This window comes from Macaca mulatta, chromosome 7 (assembly GCF_049350105.2).
Source record: "Macaca mulatta isolate MMU2019108-1 chromosome 7, T2T-MMU8v2.0, whole genome shotgun sequence".
NCBI classification, from domain to species: domain Eukaryota; kingdom Metazoa; phylum Chordata; class Mammalia; order Primates; family Cercopithecidae; genus Macaca; species Macaca mulatta.
Genome location: NC_133412.1, coordinates 22,487,381 through 22,510,057, shown reverse-complemented (window position 1 = coordinate 22,510,057; position 22,677 = coordinate 22,487,381). Strand labels below are relative to the sequence as shown.

Below are 22,677 nucleotides of genomic sequence, written 5' to 3'. Positions count from 1 at the left end.
CCCACCAAGCCATGGGCTCCTCCAGGACACGGACCATGTCTTCTTGTGTCTCCCAAGTGCCTGACACAATGCTTGACATAAAGAAGGATGCATAAATATGTCCTGAATGGTGACTGTCCATTATCAGGGTGGCCTGAGGGTCAGGGACTCCCCTAGCCGCAGCTTCCCTTGCACATTTTCCCAGACACCCCCAAGGAAGGGGCTGCACCCACACAGTTCCATGCAGCAACTCACAGCCTCTTCTTGCCAAGGGCCTCCATGCCTCAGCTTGGGTCAGCCCTGTGATCTGTGTGCTTTTCAGACTTAGGGGCCAAGAGATGTCTGACTCCTTTGTCAGCTACAGGGACAGGAATGAAATCCAGCAGGCTCTCCCAGGAGCCATACAATCTGTGGTTTCTTTAATGGGTGTGATGAGAAAGACCCAGGATGCCATCTAAGTTGGCCCGGGGCAGGGATGCTATATCTCTATGGGCCCTGACCTGGGGCCTCCCACCATTTAGAGACAGCAGCTCCCCACCCATTTAGGAGCAGAGTTTGGGGTCTGAGTCTTCCCCTAGGAAAAGCTCAGACTGAGTCCCTTACCCTAAACCTAAGAGATGCTGCTCCTGGATGTGAGCTGGCGCATGCCCCTGTGGCCCAGTGGAGCTGGTGTTTATGTACTATGTGGCTACTTTCTCACTGTTTTCTGTTCCTCATTCTCTCAGGCCTCCTGGCTTGCTTTGAGGTCTCCTCCTGACATGAGATGAGGCCTGGGAACAGGGATGTGCTTTGTGCTGGCCTATTCTCTCCTCTGGAACCCAGTGGCTGGGGCTGGGGGAGTCAGAACCCTCTGAGAAGGGATGGGTCATGAGATTTGATGGAATGGGTGGAGGTGTTTCTATGACAAGCCAGAGGGATTGAGCAGAAACCCAGTTAGTATGGGGGCAGGAGAGAACCAGGTCCTGGACAGTACCCTGAGAGGCCCAGGGGGGCTCAGGACCATTAGCCTTCTCTCCACGCGGGGTTCTGGCTGCCAGCCCATCCTGGGACCCACTGCTGTAGTTGGCAGGGGTGCAGGGGTGGCCATCTGGGCAGGCCTAGCAGGGCAGGTGTGGGAGCAGCAGGAGCCGCGCCCTGCAACGGGCAGGCAGGGCCTTGCCATCTGGCCAGAGGAAGAGCTTCTTCGTGATGCTGGGCCCTTGTCTGGCCCCCAGGCCATGCTCTGGCAGGGGGGCTAGAGAGCTGGGCCTTCCCTTGCTTTGCTCCCTTTTCTCAGACCTTCAGCAGGAAAAACCTGGTGTAATTAGGGAAGGGGATGGATATGGGAACAGGGCTCTGATTGGACGAAGCTCTGAGCTGTCTGTGACCATCTGTGCGGTGTGTCCTTTGCCTCCCTCATGCCAAGATACATGTTTGGGGCTGGGTGGGGAGGTAACATGGACAATAAGACAGTCAGGCACCCTGGATTAAAACCAGGGCTCTTCTTAGCTCATGGAGAGGTTCCTGGGCTTCATGAACCTCCAGAAATTGTGTGCAGATATTTCCTATTTTTCTGGGGAAAGGTATAGCTCTTAGATTCTCATAGGGGTTCACAAGCCCCAAAATGTTAAGAACTTAAAAAAATAGTTGTATCTCACAGATGATATCCACAGGACTTGGATCCTCCAGGCACAGATTTGAAAAGGAGGAAACAGACAGAGGTAGGAAGAGTTAAGTGAGGGATACAGTGAGGGCATCTGAAGTTGAACAAGACATTCCTGCCCTGAGGTTAGGAGGATTGATCGGGGCTGCCAGTCAATGTAGGACCATCCCTTAGCCAGTGTTCATTAAGTGTATGTCATTAGGTGCTGAAAGGGACACAGCACCTGGAAGACCTGGTGCTTGCCTTTTTGGAGTTTGTTTGCTTGTTTGTTTTACTGTTCCTTCTTAGGACTTCCACAGAGTCTGTAGGTCCAATCTGCTTATCTTGCAGATGGAGATAGAGGGAGGAGGAGAGTCTGGGGAAGGAAGGGAAGAGAAGGGAGGAGTCCAGGTGAAGGAACTTTTGTAGACTAGTTAAATCTCTTAAACCTCACAGGCTGGCCATCTGTGCTGCCATTGCTGCTTTGAGGATGGCTGAGGCCTGCAGCTACTGGGGGACTGGATGGCAGGCCTGACCACTCCACCCAGTGCCGTCACCCCACACTGCGGCACCAACTCTGTCTGGAAGACATCTGTGCTTCTCACCTTGGCTAGTGAATGACTCAGTGACAACTCAGCTCTGGCGCTTTGCCTGTTGGGAGCTGGGAACCTGAGGACCATGGATGGGAGCTGCTGGCTAGGCTGAGCAAGCCCTGGCTGGGGCCCAGGGCTTGAAGGGGTACCTGCTGCCCACTCCATTAGCCCTCACCACAGAATCAACATATTATGTGAGAGCAAAAGTGGGGCCCAAACCCTGCATGTGGTGGGCCTGTGGGTGCCCCCAGAGCCTGGTGCCCAGCCTTAGGGCTTCACAACTTGGAGCTTATTTTGTGTCTATCACTGTGGGCCTCCTCCAGAAGGACTCAGAAATTTGGTCTTTTTGTCTTTAATAATATGGTGGCTGACATTTACTAAGCAGTTCCCTTGTGCCTGGTACCATTTTGAAGCAGCTGACATGTGTTAGACCAGTTGATCCTGAAAACAATCCTGTGAGGAAGATTCTACTACTATCCCCAGGTTACAAATGGGGAAACCAGAGCACAGGATGCTGAGTCACACTTGCACGGTTTCTCAGCCAGCAGGTAGTAGAGTGAGCCCAATGCCTGGACCCTCAGCACCTACCACCAAGTGCCTGGCAGAGAGGAGGTATTCACTAAGCAATTGCTAATGAACAAGAGGAAGCAGACTCTTAGGGAAGGAATGAGGGGTGTGTTTTGTACTGAGTTTACCACTTCCTGAATGCTGGGGACCACCACTTGCTCCCCAGTCCTAAGGTGGCACCAGACATACCCAAGGGTCTTATGAGGGTTGGTAGGATCGACTGCATGTCTGTAATGTGTGACTGTTTTATAAACAAGGCATTGTTCTTGTAATTAGAAAAGGGAAAGACATTTGTTTTATGTCAAGGGATTTCTCAGATAAAATAGGAGAAGGACATTGCAATAAGCAGGAACCATGGGTAGAAAAAGTTTGATCTCGAGGAAGGTAAGTAATGTACCATTACTTCCCAAACTGTAACGGGTTAATAGATTTTCAGTGACAAAGGGCTTCCATGGTTAAATATTTTTGAGAAATTACAGGATTAAACAAAATTAGACTGATTTCTTTGCTGCAGGACTGCTTAGATTTAAAGTGTATTTTAAATCTACAAATAGAGGAGAGAAGATGCTGCATTTCCCAAATGTTTGGAAAATCTGTAGTAAGACACTACAAGTCAGGAAGTCAGGGTCCCTGTCTTGTCTCTGCTGCTGACAAGCTGCATACCCTGGACAAGCACCTAAACTCTGAGGCCTTAATACCTGAATGTAAAAGATTATCCTCAGAGCTAACATTTGTTCAGCACTGACTCCATGCCAGCCTCTGGGCTAAGAACTTTTACAAATTAATTTTCCTCTTCCCAACCCTATGATATGGGTACTATTACCATCCTTTTTCTACAGATAAAAAGACAGAGGTCTACAGATAAAAAGAGGTTTCCAGACACTCAGTGTAAGCTAAAGAAATAGAGGAGGGGGCAGTGGTAGACTTTGGGGACCTTGCAGAGCAAGGCGCGCATTGTAACGCGTGCCCCTCTTGCTCCTCCTAGATCCACACCCCCCTGGAGCCCCGTGGTGGGGGTCAAGAATGTGTTGCTTGGCCCAGTTGCAGAGTGGAAGAGGAACCAGATGGCGGGCCTGCTAGCTACCACAGGAGAGGCTTGAGCAGGAAGGAGATTCAAAGTATGACAGCTGCTCTGGGAGGGGCACTGCCCAGTTGGAACAGACACAATAGCAGAGTCCTGGAGGCACCCTGCCGGGTGGCAGGAAGGAGAGGGATGGGATCCTCTGGGTAGTAGATACTTTACCTACTAGTTTGGAACTCTTTCAGCATTTCAGCAGCATTCTGGCTATATCAGAGAGTGTGCCTAAATACCAGCCGTGGTTTTAGGTGTCTTCCCCAAAAGTCCTTTGCGGACAATTCCTTCCTTTGCGGACAATTCCTCCCTTTGGCCTTTGCGCCACAGTCTTTGATTTCTATTCAGATGTAGATCTGCTGAGAGCCTGATCCTGCAGCCATTAGAGGTCAAGGTGAATCTGAAAGGTGATGTCACTCCAGAGGATGGAGTCTGGAGAGGACACCTGTTGAGCGTCCCTTAGTATACATTGAGTATCTACTGTGTGCTAGCCCTGAGATTGATGCAGGATACAGTAGTGAGCACGTCAGAGTGGGGCAAAGGGACCATAAACAAATCAACAAATTAGGGTAGGTCAAAGGGGTCGGAAGCCTATAGGGGCAGCTTCCTCCACTGAGCAGTTTATCCTGGGGACCTAGAAGCCACAGGAAAGCAGGCCTGGGTTCTGTCCGGGATCTTCTGTGCCCAGGGTGGGTGCCTGTCCTGCCATCCTTCCCAACTGGCATCTCTGCTGCTGCTCCTGACTCCTAGCCCTGTGGGCGGCTCCTTTGGGCATCCCAGCCCAGGGTGTGGGGCCGGGGCTTCCTGGAGCTGGGTGTGGAGCCAGGAATGGAACAGAGGAGCCATTGAGCTGCCCACAGAGTTGCCACCGGGGCGCCCACGGGCACTGCAGGCTAGAGCTGAGGAGGCCCACGCCAGCCTGGGAGGGGTCGCGGCACTGGGCATGGGCCCAGGACTTGGGTAAGAAGGGTGCTGCCTGCAGGCTTGGTGAGGGAGAGGCTGGAGGGGCTCTATGGAGTGGAGGAGCAGGGGTGGGGGGAATATCGGGGGCTTGGACCAGCTACTTCTGCCGAGCAGCTTCTGATGACACAGCTTCGCTTGGAAAGACTGTCCCCTCATATGACCCCACCCAATCCAGATTTATGCTTCCTCTGCTGAGTGAACAAGGAAAAGTACTTCCTTTGTCCATTCTTCCTGTTTTATGTGAATGGGGTTAACACATATTTACGGAGAGCTTTCAGGAATTTGACAGTAAACATGGTTCCTGCCCTCAGGAAGCTCACAGTCTGCAGGAAAACATGGAACAAAACAAATATTTACCATGCAGTGTGATAATAGCCCAGCACAGAGACACCTAACAGGCCTGGGGGAGTATCGAAAGGCTTGCTAAAGAAATCATCTATAAGAGTTAGCTCTTGAGGAGGAAGGAGAAAGCGATCCAGGCAGAGGGAAAGCCTTTGAAGTAGAAAGAACATGCAGCTTTCTGGTAACAAAGTGATCCAAGGTGAGTAGAGAGAAACTAAAGAGGAAAGTGGAAGCTTTCAAATCTCTTTAACTACAGACTTTTTCCTGAAGCACTGGAGAGACGTCGCAGGGTTTAAGGATAATGTGTTGGTTGATTCAGACACTGTTGAGCGGCTGCCACAAGAGTGTGATGCTGGCTGCCGACCGACAGAATCACCGAAGGTGGGCTGACCACAGAGCCCCCTTGGTCAAAGGGTGGGGCTGTGGGTGCCAGTTGGCCTGGGAGGAAGCAGCTTGGGTGGGTAGGGGTGAGTGGATTTATTTTCTCTACTTCCTGGCGGAAGCAGGACTAGGGGTGAAGGCCTCCAAGGGGAGATAGGTGATAATCAAGGAGAAACATTTGTCTAGTGCCTACTGTATGTCAGGTGCTTACTGGAGTTGGAAAGACAAAAATGACAGAGTTCCAGGTATGGATAGCCCGGTGGTGGTAATGGGATGATCTGAGATGGTGGTTATCCCACAAGCAGGCAGAGATGCAAGGGAGGTGGTAAAGTAGCTGAGGGCATGAATAGAACAAGGTGGGAGCTGAAGAGCCCGGATGAGATGGTAGGAGCCGTTGGGAGGTGCCTCCGAGGGAATAGCGGGGTCGAAGGAACGTGCAGAAGGGGTCTCCGAGGCGGAGAGTCTCCTTTCTTCATCTCTGCCTTGCTAGCGGTCACCATTCCCAGTCCCTCTAACCCGGAGCAGGCCAGTCACCCCACGGCCTCCCAGCCCAGCTGGCTCCTACAGCCCTGATCTGGCTCAGAATCAAAGCCTAGACTGAGATTTAAGGAAAGGCAAGAGTGGCCTCTCCCCATGCCGCAGGCCCTGGAGCCACCTCCTGTCATCGCCTGTCAACCCACTGGTGCAGTGCTCCCGGGGTGCTGGCAGCCTTGGGTGAACTGGGCTCAGTCTCTGCCTCAGCCAGCGCCCCATCAGGAGAAGCCCAAGCCCAGTTTGGAGAAAGGTTCTATTGTCCTCAGCTGCGCCCCGCCCCGAGCACCTTGAGCGCCTCTTCGGAGTGTGTGGTTTGCAGTTCACTCTGCGTTGAATGACAGCAGGCATAGAGGAGTGTCCGTGAGCCACTTGTGTGGGAGAAAGGGGCAGTGTGGGAAGTGAAGGGCCAAAGGGAAGCCTTTCCTGTCCCTGCCCTCCAGGACCCACAGGGACTTCAGCACAACTTCAGGGCTGCCCCAAAGCTGACTCCATCCAGCATTCTCTCTCCCAGGACAGCCAAGATGCCCCCTGGTGGCAGGTTGGCAGCCTTTTGCACAAAGGGCATGGGTTCCAATTCAACTTACGTAGAATGGTCCTGGACATGTTCCCTAACTTCCCTGAGCCTCTGACTCCTTAAAATGGGGACAGTAATACCCACATGACAGGGGTTGTGAGGATCCATCAGCAGAACTGAAAAAGTGAGTACTCAACCTTCCCTTCCTTGATGATGAGCAGCTGTTTATTCGTTCACCACCTGGAAGTGCCCTCGTAAGCATGGACCATGCTAATCTCTGAGTTGTCTGCCTGTTCTTTGCTTGCTCTTTGAACTCTTCCAACACCTTTGTAACTGTTTCTCTGAAGTAATTCCCTTTGTTGAACCACCTGGTATAGGCTCTGGTCCTGCTTGGACCCTGACTTGAGGCAGGACCTGAGGCCCATTAGCCTCCTTCTGGCCATTTAGCCTAGGAGATGGCCTAGAGGCACAAAATTAGTGGAAAAGATGTACCACTTGGGGCCGGGCATGGTGGCTCATGCCTGTAATCCCAGCACTTTGGGAGGCCGAGGCGGGCGGATCACGAGGTCAAGAGATCGAGACCATCCTGGCCAACATGGTGAAACCCCATCTCTACTAAAAATACAAAAATTAGCTGGGCTCGGTGGCACGCACCTGTAGTCACAGCTACTCGGGAGGCTGAGGCAGAAGAATGGCGTGAACCCAGGAGGTGGAGGTTGCAGTGAGCCGAGATCACGCCACTGCACTCCAGCCTGGCAACAGAGCGAGACTCCGTCTCAAAAAAAAAAAAAAAAAAAAAAAGATGTACCACTTGGTTGGCAGCCTAGTTGGGAAGGCCTGCAAAGGAAGAGCCAGAGCTTGTCCCCATCCAAGCTCAGAGCCTGTCCTTGAGTACCTGGGGGTCTGGATTGAAGGCAGCCTACTTGGGACTCTTGCTCCCATGGACAGAGTAGCTTGGGAGAAGCAGAGTTGCCTCTCCTCTCCCTGAAGCCCAGTGTCTTCACTCTCCTCCCACAGCTAGCAATCCTAGAAGACTATGCGGACCCGTTTGATGTTCAGGAGACTGGTGAAGGTTCAGCAGGAGCTTCAGGAGCCCCAGAGAAGGTCCCTGAAAATGATGGCTACATGGAGCCCTATGAGGCTCAAAAGATGATGGCCGGTGAGTGACAGGGGCAGGGGAGGTGCTCCCTGAGCCCTGGGCTCTGCAGAACAGGCTTTGTGACTCACAAGTCTAAGGACTGATTCTTTGGTCCCTGGAAAATATGGAGAAAGTCTTTTCCAGGTCCTTGGGGAGGATGGTCACTGCCTTTCAGAGTCATTTTGGAGAAGCAGCCGTGACCTATGAGACCTGAAGTGGTACAGGAGGCCACGCAACTGAAGTGCAGATAGAAGCATTCAAGATAGGAAGGAAAAGATAGTGGCGAGGGCTGGGAGGATCAGTGATCCCAAAAAGAGAACCACTAGCCTTGGGAGGGGGGATGAGTTTGAAACGAAACATCTTCATGGCAGTTGGAGAAAGGTGACTGGAAATGTGGTTACAGTGGGTGTCATGAGCCTGGGCAAGTAGTCCAAAGAGTGAGGCTAGGGAGAAATGAGTAGACGTGTCTTGGGAACAGAGGCTGAGAGAGAGTCCAGGGGAAAGAGATCAAATAGGGGTGATCAGAGAGGACGGGGTGGGTCTGTCCAAGCCACAGCCTTGAGGCAGGGTGAGAGGAAGTTTGTTCAGGGGCAGATGATGTTAGCGCTGGGTGTGCATGGGAACCTAGATGAGAGAGTCCGAGACGGGCAGGGCAGTGCTTCGTAGGCTGGAATGAGGAATCTGGACTTGCTTCAAAACGGGGAGTGGAGCCATAATGAATTCTTGAGCAAGAGAGGAACAGGACGAAAATGTCAGCTTTATTACTGATAAAGTTGATTAGAGAACATTACTTATGTTCACCACAATGGGCTTATGTGTCACCACAATGGGCTTCTTAATACTTCACCACAGAATTAAACTTGCCCACTCAGACTTGGGCAACTCAGTAGGCCTAGTAGGGGAACCCTGCAAAGGAAGAGCCAGAGCTTGTCCCCATCCAAGCTCAGAGCCTGCTCTTCGGTACCTGGGGCTCGGGGTCAAAGACACACAGGAGCAGGCCACTGACTGCATGAACCAGAATGTTCTTTCTCTTCAAGAGCAGGAGAACGTGCATTCACTGACCAATACAATAAACTGCTCTTCCTACTTGGGAGAGGTGGTAAGGGAGGCAGAGAATGGTCAAGAATATCCCCGGAATATTATTGCATGGAGCCCTTGGAAACATGAGCCTGGAGAATGCAGGTTCACCCTAGCAGTAACCTACACACGGAAAGATGAGGGTGAAGGTCACTGGGTATTGGCAAAGAACAGATGGGATTTGAAGAATGAAGGAGGGCCAGGTCCAAGGAGAACAGTGTAGTAGACGGAAATGGAGAAAGTGAGAAGCTTACTACCCCATTTAGGTCAGAGGGTGTGGACCCCAGGAAGCCCCCACGAAGCCCCCATGAATGCCCTGAAATTATATGTGAAAATATAGGAGCACATTTTTCTGGGGAGTAGCTCCATAACTTTTATCATATTTTCACTGGGGTTAGTGATCCCAGTAAGAGAACTACTAGCTTTGGAGAAGGTGGTCAGTTTGAAACGATGGTATGTCAAAGCAAAAGATCTTTATGGCAATGGACACAAATGACTGGAAATACAGATGCAGCAAGTGCCATAAGGCTGGGCGTATATTTCAAGGAATTAGGATAGGGAGAGATACATAAGACCTGGTCTTGGGGAACAGAGGCCAAGAGAGGATCTAGGGAGAGGCCAGCTGGGGGTGATCAGAAAGAAAGTATTTGCCAGGTCCTTGGTGAGGATGGTCACTGCCTTTCCAATAGTCACTTTGGAGAAGCAGATGTGACTTGTGTGACCTGAAGTGGTACAGGAGGCCACACAACTGAAGGTCAGATATTAGCATTCAAGATAGTCAGGAAGGACAAAATAATGGTGGGGCTGGGTCAGTGATCCCAAAAAGAGAACCAGTTAGCTTTGGAGAAGGTGATGTGTTTGAAACCATGGAATGTCTAAGCGAGAGGTCTTTATGACGATGAATGTAACTTGCTGAAGGGAAAGTTTCAAGGCGGGGGTGGTCCACAGTGTCTGGGCAGCAAAGAATAATTCTGTGATTGTGAAATGATATCATTTGCGGTCCGGGCGCAGTGGCTCATGCCTGTAATCCCAGCACTTTGGGAGGCCAAGGCAGGCAGATCACCTGAGGTCAGGAGTTCAAGACCAGCCTGGCCAACATGGTGAAACCCCCGTCTCTACAAAAATTAGCCAGGCATGATGGTAGGTGCCTGTAATCCCAGCTACTCGGGAGGCTGAGATGGGAGAATCGCTTGAACCTGGGAGGCGGAGGTTGTAGTGAGCCGAGATCGTGCCATGGCACTCCAGCCTCGGTGACAGAGCAAGATTCTGTCTCAAAAAAAAAAAAAAGAAAAAGATAAAAAAGAATGATATCATTTGAGACAGAAGGAAACAAATGGAACTTGGCATCAGGGAGGAAGTGGACAACGGGAGGATTGTGCCTCAGTTTCCTAAACTCATAAATTTTACCCAGCCCTCACTGACTGTCGCAGGATCCTTTTCCTGTCTTTTACTCTGGTGCCCACTCGCCCTTGCCTTCATTGGCTCCCTTGCTTTTAGTGACCCGAAGTGTTTTGAGTTTGAGGAACCCAGGATGTGTAGTTGCTGAGCTCCCCTCAGAGCCAGGGCATCTCCTCTGAAGGAGGCCTGGCTTGTTGCTGAGAAGCATTGTAAGAGGAGGGGAGCCAGAAAGCCAAGGCTGAGCCCTCACCTCTCCCTTCCTGCCCTGCCCTGGCAGAGATCCGGGGCTCCAAGGAGACAGCAACTCAGCCCTTGCCTCTGTATGACACACCCTATGAGCCAGAGGAGGATGGGGCCACCCCGGAAGGTGAGGGGGCCCCCTGGCCCCGGGAGTCCCGCCTGCCAGAGGATGATGAGAGGCCCCCCGAGGAGTATGACCAGCCCTGGGAGTGGAAGAAGGAGCGGATTTCCAAAGCCTTTGCAGGTGAGTCCTGTTGGAGAGGGCAGGTCAGCCGGGGCCTCTGAGCAGCTTTCCAGGCTCAAGAGAATGGAAGGAGTGGACCCTAGGAGCCCAGGGAGGCCCAGGATCAGGACTCTAGGGAAATGTAGTTGAGTTCTGTACTGCAGGGGGTGGGGTTGGCAGTGTGGACACAGCGCTGTGTTTAGGGTCAAGGAATGGGTACAGGAGAAGGATGAAGGTATTGCCCTGCATCACCACCTCTTGGAAGCTAAGAGGCTTAGACTACTTCTATCTTTTGGGGACTGGGTATATTTAAAAATAAATTCCAAAACAAACTTATGAAACTCGTGACATGTGTTAAAATACTTACATTTAACAAAAGAAGTCACTTACTTCAAACAATGAAGACAGCTATGGGTGTAACCTGAATTCTAGGGCTCTGCCTCCCAGTGGTAGGCCCTGGCAGACCAGGGGTGTCTGGCCCCAAGGAGATTTCTGAGGAGCAGAGTGAGGCTATGAGAAATCCCTTGATTGCCAGATGAAGATCAGGTTTCTTCTGTTGCAGCCACACCACTGTCCATCCCAAGTCCAAGCCCACCATGGAAAAGTTCATGTTAGCGGTCTGAGGTGGGTGGAGCAAGAGCCCGGAGCAGGGAGAGGGCTTTTGCTCCTGGGTCCTTGATTCAGGGAGAACATAAAGGGCTCAAATGTCATTTGACTTCACTCCTGCCCGCATATGCCCGTCTGCCCTGCTTGGGCAAGGGGCTCATCCTGGAGCTGGACCCAGCCCTCCTCTGCCCTCCCCACCCTGACAGCCAGACTGGAAAACCACAGGATTCTAATATTCTTCCTGTAAAGCACACACCATTGAGGACGGGCCGTTTATCTCCAGAAGTCTCCTTGGAGAATCAATACGGTTTGGATTGCTTAATGGGAAAATCTATGCTCGTCATTAGGAAACCTCGTTAGCAGTCCAGCAGCCGGAGTGGCATCACTCTTCTCAAGATGGGGGGTGGGCATTAAATTTCAATAAAACATCTGCCCCCAAGTCTGAGTAATCCTGACAACCTGAGGCGAGGCTGGCTCTTTCTCGCTGCCTGCGAGTTCCCAGGCTGTGGGGAAAAGGAGAAAGGGAGGCAAGGCTGTGGGTGCCAGGAGGCTATGGGAACCCGGAGGTGGTGCTGGGAGGGGCTGGTCACTCCTAGTCCTGCATTTCCTTTGTTCCTGGTATCTGTGGGCCCTGGAGGCTTGTAAGAGGTCAAATGAAGGGGACCCACGAGCTGGCAGAGCAAGACCCTGCATCCTGCTGCTTGCCACCTGCACTTCCCACCGTCTGACCAGGCCAGCCTGGTGTGGTCAGCGTTGGCTCCGCCCAGTCCTTGAGTCCCTCCCCAAAAGCTGACCTGCCTCTGCCTCTGCCCCTCCCCCTCCTCCTTTCTAGGCTGTCCTGTGTCCTGGCTCTGGGTTTTGGTGTCTCAACCTTTACCTCTTTCTGTCTCTGTCACTGTCTGTCTCTCTTCTCACTTCTGCTGCTGGCTCCAGTTGACATTAAGGTCATCAAAGACCTACCTTGGCCTCCACCTGTGGGACAGCTGGACAGCAGCCCCTCCCTGCCTGATGGGGACAGGGACATCTCCGGTCCAGCCTCACCCCTCCCTGAGCCCAGCCTGGAGGACAGCAGCGGTGGGTCCTGGGGGGCTTCTGGCCAGGGTGACATGTCCTCACCCCTCCAGGCCCTGCGGGTTGGGTTGGAGGAGTTGAGAGGTGGGGCAGGGTTTGGAGACCCCAAGAAGAATCTCATTTGGGAATAAGAAGAAAGAGACAAAATACACATTCCTCCCTTCCCCATAGCTGTGGGATGGTGTCTCCTACAGGGAGGCCCCTTTCTAATGTGTTCCTTACCACGCTACAAAAATCCACCATTTAAAATTCACTTTGACCTTCAGCAATGCAAATACTCCTGAGGTGGGGGTGGGACAGGCACAGGAAGTGTGGAACTCCTTGGCACAAAGGAGCAGATCTGACCCTTGCATCTGGTGGCTGAAAGACAATAAGGGCTTCAAAGGGCTACAGGGAGAGAAGAGCCCAAATGAGGAGAAAGAATGCACTTAATTCTTCCTCTATGTTCAGTTCTGTCCAGAGTGGGCACCCAAGGGTGTGTGTGCAGAGGCATGAGCATCTGGTTGTACATTTGTGCCTGAATATTGTATTTTAAAATATGGGATGAAGGAGGGTGTCTATCCATACGTGCATGTGTGCCTGTGTGCCTGTGGCCAGGGGACCCATGGGGGCTCAGCCTTTCCTTATGTAGGCTCAGCTATCAGGCTGCCCTGGTCTGGGAGGGCAGAGGTGCTGCCTCTGGGCCTCTGTGGGTTGAGGAAGGGAGCCAGTGGGCAGCAACGTTGGGGGTGGGGGAGGGGCGAGCCGGCTGGTGGCTTTGGGCAGGATTAGCCTGTCAGGATGGCACCAAGGGGAGTCAGATAATTGTTCTCAGATCGATAAGTCATTTCTACAGAATGGCTTGGCAGGGTGATTTGGAGAACGGTAATGAACTCTGAGGAGGAGAAAGAAACAATATTATCAGCGCTGAAGCCACCCTGAGAGGATGGACTGGGGGAAGGCAGTCAGCTGCTCTGGAGGGAGAAGTGTGCATGGTTTCTCGGGTTGCTTCTCTGCCCTCTCCTCCCACAGTGTGGGGACTGCGAGGCCCTGTGGCACAGAAGGCCCACCCCCACCTGGGGATGGATCCAAGATTATGTCCCCAGAGCCAGTCAGGCCCTTGAGCCTGGGCTGCCCTCCCAGAACATTCCTTTGATCCTTTCGGGGAAGGAGTAGGGATTGGGCACTGGCTATTTAGTAGGGACCTCTGAGGACCTCTAGGGTCCTTAGAGTCCATGACTGATATGTTCCCCACAGCCCAGTTTGAAGGATCGGAGAAGAGCTGCCTGTCACCTGGCCGGGAGGAGAAGGGGCGGCTACCTCCCCGACTCTCTGCAGGGAACCCCAAGTCAGCCAAGCCCCTAAGCGTGGAGCCCAGCAGCCCCCTGGGGGAGTGGACAGATCCAGCACTGCCTCTGGAAAACCAGGTGTGAGTGTCTGTGTCCAGCTGGGGACTCCCTCTCTGCTCCTCCCCTCCTGGCACTGGCTTCCCTACAGGGGACACCCACAATGGGTGGGCCTGGACGGCGAGGGACCCAGCAGAGATGCCCCCCTTCCTCTCTCTCATCCTTAGCTGGTATCATGGGGCCATCAGCCGAACCGACGCCGAGAACCTGCTCCGGCTGTGCAAAGAGGCCAGCTACCTGGTACGCAACAGTGAGACCAGCAAGAATGACTTCTCCCTGTCTCTCAAGTGAGTGGGGACGGTTGTGGGTGCAGGGACAGCCAGCAGGGTGGAAGGGGACTCCAGTATTCCCCTTATGCCCGCCAAGCTGGGGAGGTCCCCATCCCCCATGAATGATCCCCAGGCACTGGGGGTCCTGAGATGTCTGAGACTCAGCCCCTGCTCTCAGGGAGCTCAGAGTCCATTGGGAGAAATAGTTGATCCTCAGCATGCAGCTCAGAAGGGTTCTGTTCTAGCTGTGTGGCCTGGGCCCCCTTAACCTCTCTAGGCCTCAGTTTCCTTACTAATGAAATGGATGGGGGATGATATAGGGAAGGATTAGGTGAAATAATGCATGAGAAGTGCTTAGCATAGTGCTAAGGGCTCAATAAATCATCACTGTCATTATTAATGGAAGTCCAAGATGTTCTAGAAGCATAAGCAAGGAGATAGGGAGTCTATAGACTCCTGAGGGAGTCTATAGGGTATAGGGTGGCGAGGGGGCGGGAGGGGGGCTGGGTGCTGGAAGGAGGGCAGGGTAGTGGACACAAAGTTATTCCTGTTTACTCTGAGGAAGAGTGTGTGTGTCTGTGTGTGTGTATTTGAGGACGGGGGGTGTCTGAGCTTTTGGATCCTGGAAGAGGTAGGGGAGGCAAGGCCCTCCCTTCCCATCAGGCTTTCCTCCCAGGAGCAGTAGATCAGCCTCCCAGACTCCCTGGTAGCATGGCCAGCCCTGCCCTGGGCAACCAGGAGTTCTGCCTGGTAGACCCTGTACCCCATGTTAGGAAGCCAGTGGGGTGGTATGTTCATTTGCCTCCCACCATCACTAGTAGGACACCTGCACCACTTTGTACCACATTCTGTGGGACCATCAAACAAATCCAATCTATGGAAACTTGGGGCTACTAAACCAGACATATCTGGGGGATAATTATTCAACTTCACTAAAAGATAATAGAAAAAGTGGTGGGCGTGTTGGCTCACACCTGTAATCCCAGCACTTTGGAAGGCTGAGGCTGGTGGATCACCTGAGGTCAGGAGTTTGAGACCAACCTGACCAACATGGTGAAACTCGGTCTCTACTAAAAATACAAAAATTAGCTGGGTGTGGTGGTGCGCACCTGTAATCCCAGCTACTCAGGAGGCTGAGGCAGGAGAATTGCTTGAACCCAGGAGGCAGAGGTTGCAGTGAGCCAATATCGTGCCATTGCACTCCAGCCCAGGCCAACAACAGCAAGAATCTGTCTCAAAAAAAAAAAAAAAAAAAGATAATAGAAAAAGTGCCGGACTATAGTCAGGTAACCTGAGTTCTATTCTTGGATTTGATAAACTAGCTATGTGATCCTAGAGAAATCACTTAATATCGCCAAGCCTCGGTTTCTACCTTTGCCAAAGGTAGAATTGATAGATATCGCTTTTTTTTCCCCAGCTGTCATACTCTAGGAGTCTTTGAATTATAAAATCAAAGAAGCATTTCCCAGAAGAGTTTTTGTCAAAAATTTGATGTATATAACCTCAGAAATGTGTATTGCCTTAAAAATTATAGTTAAAGTTCATGGAGCACACCAAGCAACCTATATGCCATTTCTAAAGCAACTACTCCCCTGCAAGATAGATCTCTTTTTTATAGACAGAAAATAAATTCAAAGAGGCTTGTTACTTGCCCAAGGCCACCAGGTAATAAAGTCCCAAAACCAGGATTTGAACCCAGCTCTGTCTGACTCCACAAACCATGGTATTCCAGGGCTCCACCAGTGCCATATTATTGTTTGGTACAGGCTAAGGTAAGGGGAGATGCCAGGGGTCTGGCTCCCAGAGTGGAGCCCTGCCAGCCTGCCTTAGCCTGGGAGGTAAAATGGCAAGGCAGGCCTGGAGACCTGCTCCCGCCCTGGCTGACCTGGCTCCACATCTGTCTGCCAGAGCCTCGTTTACATATAAATGGCTTCTCTGAAATATGATTATGGTTTCTCTTCTCTCCCTAATGGAAGGGCTTTCACTGGTAATTAAACAACTTCCTCAAAAAGGCTCTACAGCCTGGTCCTGCAGTCCAGCTGGTCCTAACCCCAGTACCCTGAGGGTCTGGCAGGGGCTTTGCTGTGTCCTAATGGACCCTTGGGACTTTGTCCCAGGAGGCGGGAAAGCACAGCCATCCCCTCTGCAGGAGGTTGGTTATCCAGATGGCTGCTGAGCTCTCTGGCCACTTGTCCTTCTTAGGCAGATCTCTTTCGAGAAGATAACAATGTGCAGCTTTTAGGAGAGACAATTCCCCAGGGGGACTAAGGGGGAAGTGGTCAGCCCCAAACTGAGAAGAGGTGAAGGAAAGCAGGGCCCATGCTGCTGCCCACAGCCTTGGGCCTGACAGGGGACACTGCCTCCCCTCTCCACCACCCACAGGGGCCGTTTGCCTCAGGCCCCTGGCTCCTTTTCCCAAGGGCCTGAGCTGTCAGCCTCAGTTATCTCAGACCTACAGATGGCCCCCGCCACCCTGCACCCTGACACGCCCAGCCCTGGGGCCCAGGCCTTTTCCCAGAAGTCTGCTAGGCTCCTGAGGACTCCATGCCTGGGGAGACAGAGGGATGGAGTTTGGGGCCTCCTTTTCTCCTCCCATCTGTCACCTCCCTTCAGCCTCCCCACTCTGATTTCTCACTTGTGGGCCTGGTGAAATGGGTCTTTGTACCCAGACAGGGGAGGCGAGTGATGAGGATTGCCAGCCTCACCTCTCTGGGGGGTGGACCTCAGGATGGAGGCAGCCCCCTCACTGGTTCTGCTTTCCACACTAATCTCTAAGCCCTGTCCTTGTCCCCAAGTAGGCTGTGGCCAGCAGTATATAACACTTAGGCTTCAGGGCTCCCCAAAACATTCCTTACTCCTTGCCTGTGCTTGGGTTTCAGACCTGAGGCCTCACAGACCAAGCCTGTGGTGGTTTAGACAAATGTACTTGGGTACTCCCGTGCCCTCTCATGGGCCGAGGGTCCCTGGACATTCAGGAGCTAGCCAGAGCTCTGAGCAGTGGGGTCCTTGTCTTGAGGGCAGAGCCAGGCACTGATGCTGATTTCCTGGTTGTGGCAGGGAGATGGGAGAGGCAGGAGCATGTCCCTGAGCAAGGGAATGAAGTCATTGTAGGCTGAAGGGCCAGATAAATGAGCTAGGGGCTTGGTCGAAGACCCAGAGAGCAAGAGAGTGAAGGGATATCCCCAGGAGGAGGCAGCTGAGCACTCCCAGATTTTGGGGGGTCTTCCAGATCAGCTTCTCCCTTCCCCCTAGTCTTTAGAAGGGAGAGCCCCAACCAAGACTAGCTTAGTTGTCACATCTGTCCACCCTCCTGCCAAGGGTGTATGTGGTTCCACATGAGCCACCAGGAGCCCCTCACAGGTGTCCTACCATACAGCTCACGAAAGGTGAGGTTAAACTGGCCCTGGCCACAGAGGCTGGAGGGCCAGGGTGCCTGGACCCCAGGGTTGGCCAGCAGGGGTCGGGGGTGGTGTTGGTCACTCAGTTTCCACCTGCACACACCCTGTATACTCCCTGTACACACATTCTTGGCACACCCAGTGGCCTCACCACAAAGCCAATGCCCAGTGCTACCTACTTACACCACCACCACCCCTGCTTTCTGGACTGACCTCCACCTCCCCTAATCACCTCACATTCTCAGCTGGCTTTGGAATCACCACATTTGCTGTAGGGTTGGGGAGGGTTACTGAATGGCTGGATGGGGGGCTGAGGAGAGCCCCCACTCATCAAAGTCTCCTCTCCTCTTCCCAGGAGCAGCCAGGGATTCATGCACATGAAGCTGTCCCGGACCAAGGAACACAAATATGTGCTGGGCCAGAATAGCCCGCCCTTCAGCAGCGTCCCAGAAATTGTGCACCACTATGCCAGCCGCAAGCTACCCATTAAGGGGGCCGAACACATGTCCCTGCTCTACCCTGTGGCCATCCGGACTCTTTAGATGTGAAGCCAGGGCACTGTGATAGACCTGTACCCAGCCCTGTGCCCATCACCTGGCTGAGGGCTGTGGCGCTTGCCAGGGACATGATCTTTCAAACCTTTCTTCTCCGGGTATTGAGCAGAAGCTGGAGATTCCTTAACTTATTCTAAAGGGAAAGGGCTCCTGGGGCCTTGGAGTAAGGGGTTGGCTGGAGCTGGGGATAGAGGAAACCCTGGAGAGAAAGGATAGCCCCTGGAGGAAGGGAGTTCTAGAGCTGCTGGGGTCGTAGGGAGTTTCAGATTGGCAGCTCCGGCTCCTTTCCGACCTTAGGGCAGAGGTGGCGACCTCCACCACCACCATCTTCTCCCCACTGGGTCCCTGCGAGGTGGAGCAGAATTCGGCCCCATGGGGCGCCTGACCATCTCTCTGCCTCCGTCCCCGACTTCCACCCCAGACCGTCGGAAGGCTCCTCCCAGAGTCTGTTGGGGTTTGGGGAAGGCAGGCCCCTGGGAAGCAGCCGGCTTTGGGGGGTGGGGAGATAAGGGGAGGGGCTCGGGCAGAGGGAACTGTGCAGTCCCCAGGCCGCCCCGGCTCCGGGCCAGAGGCAATAAATAAACCCGATCCTGCCGGGCACAGCCGCGCCCGCGCCTCCGGCGCCGTCCCCGGGCTGACGGGGGAGGGAGCGGAGAAGAGAGCGTGGATTCTGCTTATAAATCAGCTCTGGAGCAGACACAGCCCGGCTGTGAAAAGCACTTTCGAAGCATCAAGTTCCTTTCTTTGACGAGATGTCAAAACATCGCCGCCGCCCCCGCCCTGGCTGGGGGCACCCAAGGCCCGCTGGCCGCGCGGCGCCCCCTCCCCGCGGCGCGCGGCTTCCCCGGAGCGCGTCCAACTTCCTGCCAACAGCCATTTGTCTGGGAGGAGGGGAGGCGCGGAGAGACAAAGAGGCAGCGCGCCAGGCCGGGGAGCGGAGCGTCCTGCCACGCTGAAGCCGCGCGCCGGCGGAGGCGGGAAAGCTGGCGGGGCGGGCTGCGGAGGCCGCGCTTGTCTCCATGGCCAAGGAACTGAGGGCCTGCCGCGCCTCCCTCGCCCCCCTGACGGAAGGGTTTGTCCCGGACAGACCCGCGGGCGGGGCCGGCCTGCGAGCCCCTAACCACCGGCCCGGGGCCTAGACCGCACCCCGGCCGGCGCCCACCGCTGGAACCCGCCCAGGCCTGTGGGCCGGCCGGGGAAGGCCCACTGGGCCGCCAGGCGGAGCGGCTCTCAGGCCCGCCCCATCCCGCGGGCAGGCTGGTCAGGACCCCCGGACGTGCTGGGCAGGCACCTTCCGGGGACCACTGCGCCAAAGGGCCGTCCGAGGGCCTCTTCCAGAACCTAAACATGCAACCTCCAAAGTGTGCTGTGAATCACAGTACTTGAGAGTTTCTAAACCAGTGGCTATTTCCTCGAAATTGAGGATATGTGGTATGTAGGCGTTTAAATTGGGCACTCTCTTGCCGGGCGCGGTGGCTCACGCCTGTAATCCCAGCACTTTGAGAGTCCGAGGTTGGTGGTGGATCACCTTAGGTCGGGAGTTCGAGGCCAGCCTGACCAACATGGAGAAACCCAGTCTCTACTAAAAATACAAAATTATCCGGACCTGGTGGTGCATGCTTGTAATCCCAGCTACTCGGGAGGCTGAGGCAGGAGAAATCGCTTGAACTCGGGAGGCAGAGGTTGCGGTGAGCCGAGATCGTGCAGTTGTTCTTGGGCAACAAGAGCAAAACTCTTGTCTCCAAAAAAAAAAAAAAAAAAAAAAAAATCCCTCAGAGGGTTGTCCTGTCTTTAAGACGACTAGGAGAGCATCCAGCCATTTTGCAGATGGGAAAACAGGCCAGAGAGGTTGGGTGATGTGTTCATTTGTCTCCTTGCCCTCATCTCACTGCCTGGAAGAGCCATGTAGGCACGGGTGCCCAACTCTCCCTTTGCTCAGAGAAGGGCTGGGAGTCACTGAGGTCCTGGAAGAAGCCAGATTGCTCTGGCTCCCTATAGGCTCCAGCTGAGTCTGCCCCTCCCGCGTTCTCTTCCCCAGCCCACCTCCTCCAGAAGCTTCCACACCCTCTCTGCCCCTCCTGAGCAGGCTCACCAGGCCTCACACTAGTGGCTGACAGACCCTCTGTCAAGAAGGGCACCCCTAGGCTGGGGAAGGGATCTCTAGCTGGGGCGCTTTACCTTGGGCCAGCTCCTTTACTCAGGACACTGGCCAGCTTGAGAGATGTCTGGGTTCTAGGGCAGAATAAAGAAACCCTGAACACAGAAAAGTGAATTATTTGTAAGGGAGACTACTGGAGCAGGGAGAAGAGGGCTGAGGAGCATTGCATACATAGGTATTGGGCCAGGGTCTGATGAAAGAACGTGCTTAAAACCTTGGGTGAAATCAGTCGTGGTGTTAAACTGTGGTGCTGAGTGAGTTTCCGTAAATGGCTTGCCATGGGTCCAGCCTCTACCTCCCGCAAGGCAATTGCCAGCCCTTCTGACAGTGGGGACCCCAGAAGAGGAGGAGGTCTGGGAGTAGGGAGGGTTCTAAGATGCCAGCATCCATGCTCCCAGTGCATCCTTACACTCGCCACCCCAACACACATACAGACCTGCACACACACGGTACTTGTCGGGTCAGTTTGTCTTTTGAGATTTGTTTCTGAAGTTTGGAAACAGAGGTTTTACTTTGCCCCAAACCAGTAGCTCCCCTACTTCTCACTCTAGACCCTAGACATGTCCCCCCTCCCCCACCATTTCTCCAGGCTGAGACACATCCTAGGCCTGGAGGTCCCTGAGCCCATACCTGGTGACTGACCATGGCCACCTGGAACAAGGTTGGGAGGTGAGAAATGAGAGAAGGCTGAGGCAGCCAGAAATAGGAAGAACAGAGGTGAGCTGTGGGCCCAAACCTCTGCTCAACTGGGCAGTGGGCAGAACCCCTGGGCAGGGGCCTAGAAGTTCTCATAATGGTGGGAGAAGTGAGTCCGGTCCTGCCTGTTGATGAGCTGACAAGCCTTTTCCACATTCTTGGTCATGCCAGGGGGGCCACAGCTAAACACCCCGATCTTCCGGACCTGTTGCAGGAGGAATAAGTGAAGGCTAGCTCATTGCTCAGAGGCAGAGGTAGCTCAGTGTTCAGAGGCAGGAATAACTCAATGTTCACAGGAAGGGGTAACTCCCCAGTTCAAGACCAACCTGGGCAACATATCAAGATCCGTCTCTAATTTTTTTTTTTTTTTAAAATTAGCCGGGCATAGTGGTACACTCCTGTAGTCCCAGCTACTTGGGAGGCTGAGGCAGGAGGATTGCTTGCACCAAGGAATTGGAGGTTACAATGAACTGGTACTGCACCACTGCATTCCAGCCTGGGCAACAGAGCAATACCCATTCTTTAAAAAAAAAAAAAAAAGGAAGCGCTCCTGATGGTTTGCATGGTGAGGGCTGGCTCAGTGTTTATAAGTCTAGTGGAATTTTGCTAGGTGCTAGATCAACATTGCTAATAGGGGTTGGGTTAATCAGTGTTAAAGCTGAAGAACAGCTCAGCGTCTCATGGAGGGCTAGCCCAGTATTTGTGAGTAGTGACTAGCCCAGTGCTCACAGTAAAGGTTCTGTCAGTGTCCAGGGTGAGGACTGACTCAGTATTGGTGAGGGTAGCCCTGAGTTTATGACGAGGACTAGCTCAATGATTGAGCTCTTCCTTCTGGACAATACATCATGGCTTCAGAGATGGCAAGTCCCTATTGCCTGCCTCCTTCCTTAGCACCTAAGAGTGACCCCCACCTATCCTTTCCATTCTGTTACCCCACCAATCTCCCAGGGGATGGGTTCTCATCAGCAGTCAGTTTCTTCCTTGATGGGGCAGGTTTGGGAGCTTTGCTCAGACCCCAAATGATAAAGAGGAAGTGAACCTGGATATGGATTGGACTGACCTGGGGGTGGACCTCCTGCAGGGAGTTGAAGAAGGACTCAAAAGGGGGGCGGCCAAAGTGGGTGATGGAACGCAGTCCCGTGAATAGACTCCGGTTCAGAACCTTCTGGAAGTGCCGTTCACAGATGTACTATGGTAGGGAAGGGTGGAACAAAGTTCAGCCACGCACGGCTAGGATCAACTCCTACCTCAGACAGTGGCCCACATACCCTCCTGGTGGGCCCTGACATACCAGCATGGTGGTCCTGAGGTCGAACTTCTCAGCCAGCTGGGTGATGTAGATGTGCACAGACACCAGGTCCTGGTGGTCATTCTCCTCCACCTCTCGGATGATATCAGCCAGCCACTCAAACTGACGCTGGGTCCGCGTCACCCAGATGAAGTAGATCTGGGGACACATGGCTGGAGCTCAGGACCTAGCTCAGCTCAGCCTCCCTACATCCCAGGGGTGTCCATACCAACAGAACTCTTCTGACCTCAGCCAGCTTGTGCCCTTCCCTAGACAGCCGGGGGAGAGGGAGTGTATGGGCCACAGGGCCAGGCTCTAAGGCCAGAGATGGAGTTGGCCCAGGGCCCAGAGAGGTGGAAGTGAGAGACCCCAGGGCCATGGGAAAGGTCCCTTGGTGATGGGGAGGTGAAGGTCTTTGGGGTGGGAAGCAGCTCTCATGCTCAGCCTGTCCTACAGCTCCCTCCAGTGGTTCCTGCTCAGGCTGCCAGGCACCTAGTGGCTAAAGGGCATTTCACAGAGCAGCTTCAGGGAGACCCAGCAGCTGCCTGGGCAGATGGGAATGGGCTCAAAGAGAGACCAGCAGGTGGAAGCTGCCCTGCGGGGAGCCCTC

General features: G+C 53.6%; 2 protein-coding genes across 12 annotated transcripts in view; one reads left to right on the top strand and one right to left on the bottom strand.

Annotated features, from left to right (window-relative positions):
* Window positions 1-18,644, top strand: part of SHF (Src homology 2 domain containing F) — a 63,681-nt gene extending 45,037 nt beyond the window's left edge. For 3 of the 7 annotated variants that reach the window (XM_077939323.1, XM_077939322.1, XM_028850872.2), the window contains 6 exons: window positions 7,584-7,725; window positions 10,457-10,663; window positions 12,182-12,322; window positions 13,556-13,727; window positions 13,872-13,991; window positions 17,727-18,644. In XM_077939323.1, the coding sequence (XP_077795449.1) occupies window positions 7,692-7,725; window positions 10,457-10,663; window positions 12,182-12,322; window positions 13,556-13,727; window positions 13,872-13,991; window positions 17,727-17,913 (861 nt within the window). In that variant the 5' untranslated portion in view covers window positions 7,584-7,691 and the 3' untranslated portion in view covers window positions 17,914-18,644. Of the gene's footprint in view, window positions 1-1,963; window positions 3,879-7,583; window positions 7,726-10,456; window positions 10,664-12,181; window positions 12,323-13,555; window positions 13,728-13,795; window positions 13,992-17,726 lie in introns of those variants that run through there. The other 4 variants (XM_077939324.1, XM_028850873.2, XM_077939320.1 and 1 more) reach the window with 4 other exon arrangements.
* A 1,892-nt stretch (window positions 18,645-20,536) lies between these two features.
* The window catches only part of DUOX1 (dual oxidase 1), a 36,625-nt gene continuing 34,484 nt past the window's right edge, over window positions 20,537-22,677 (bottom strand). For all 5 annotated transcript variants that reach the window (XM_077939315.1, XM_077939317.1, XM_077939314.1 and 2 more), the window contains 3 exons: window positions 22,071-22,226; window positions 21,840-21,968; window positions 20,537-20,984 (listed from right to left, as the gene is read on the bottom strand). In XM_077939315.1, coding sequence (XP_077795441.1) covers window positions 20,862-20,984; window positions 21,840-21,968; window positions 22,071-22,226 — 408 coding nt within the window. In that variant the 3' untranslated portion in view covers window positions 20,537-20,861. The remainder of the gene's footprint in view (window positions 20,985-21,839; window positions 21,969-22,070; window positions 22,227-22,677) is intronic.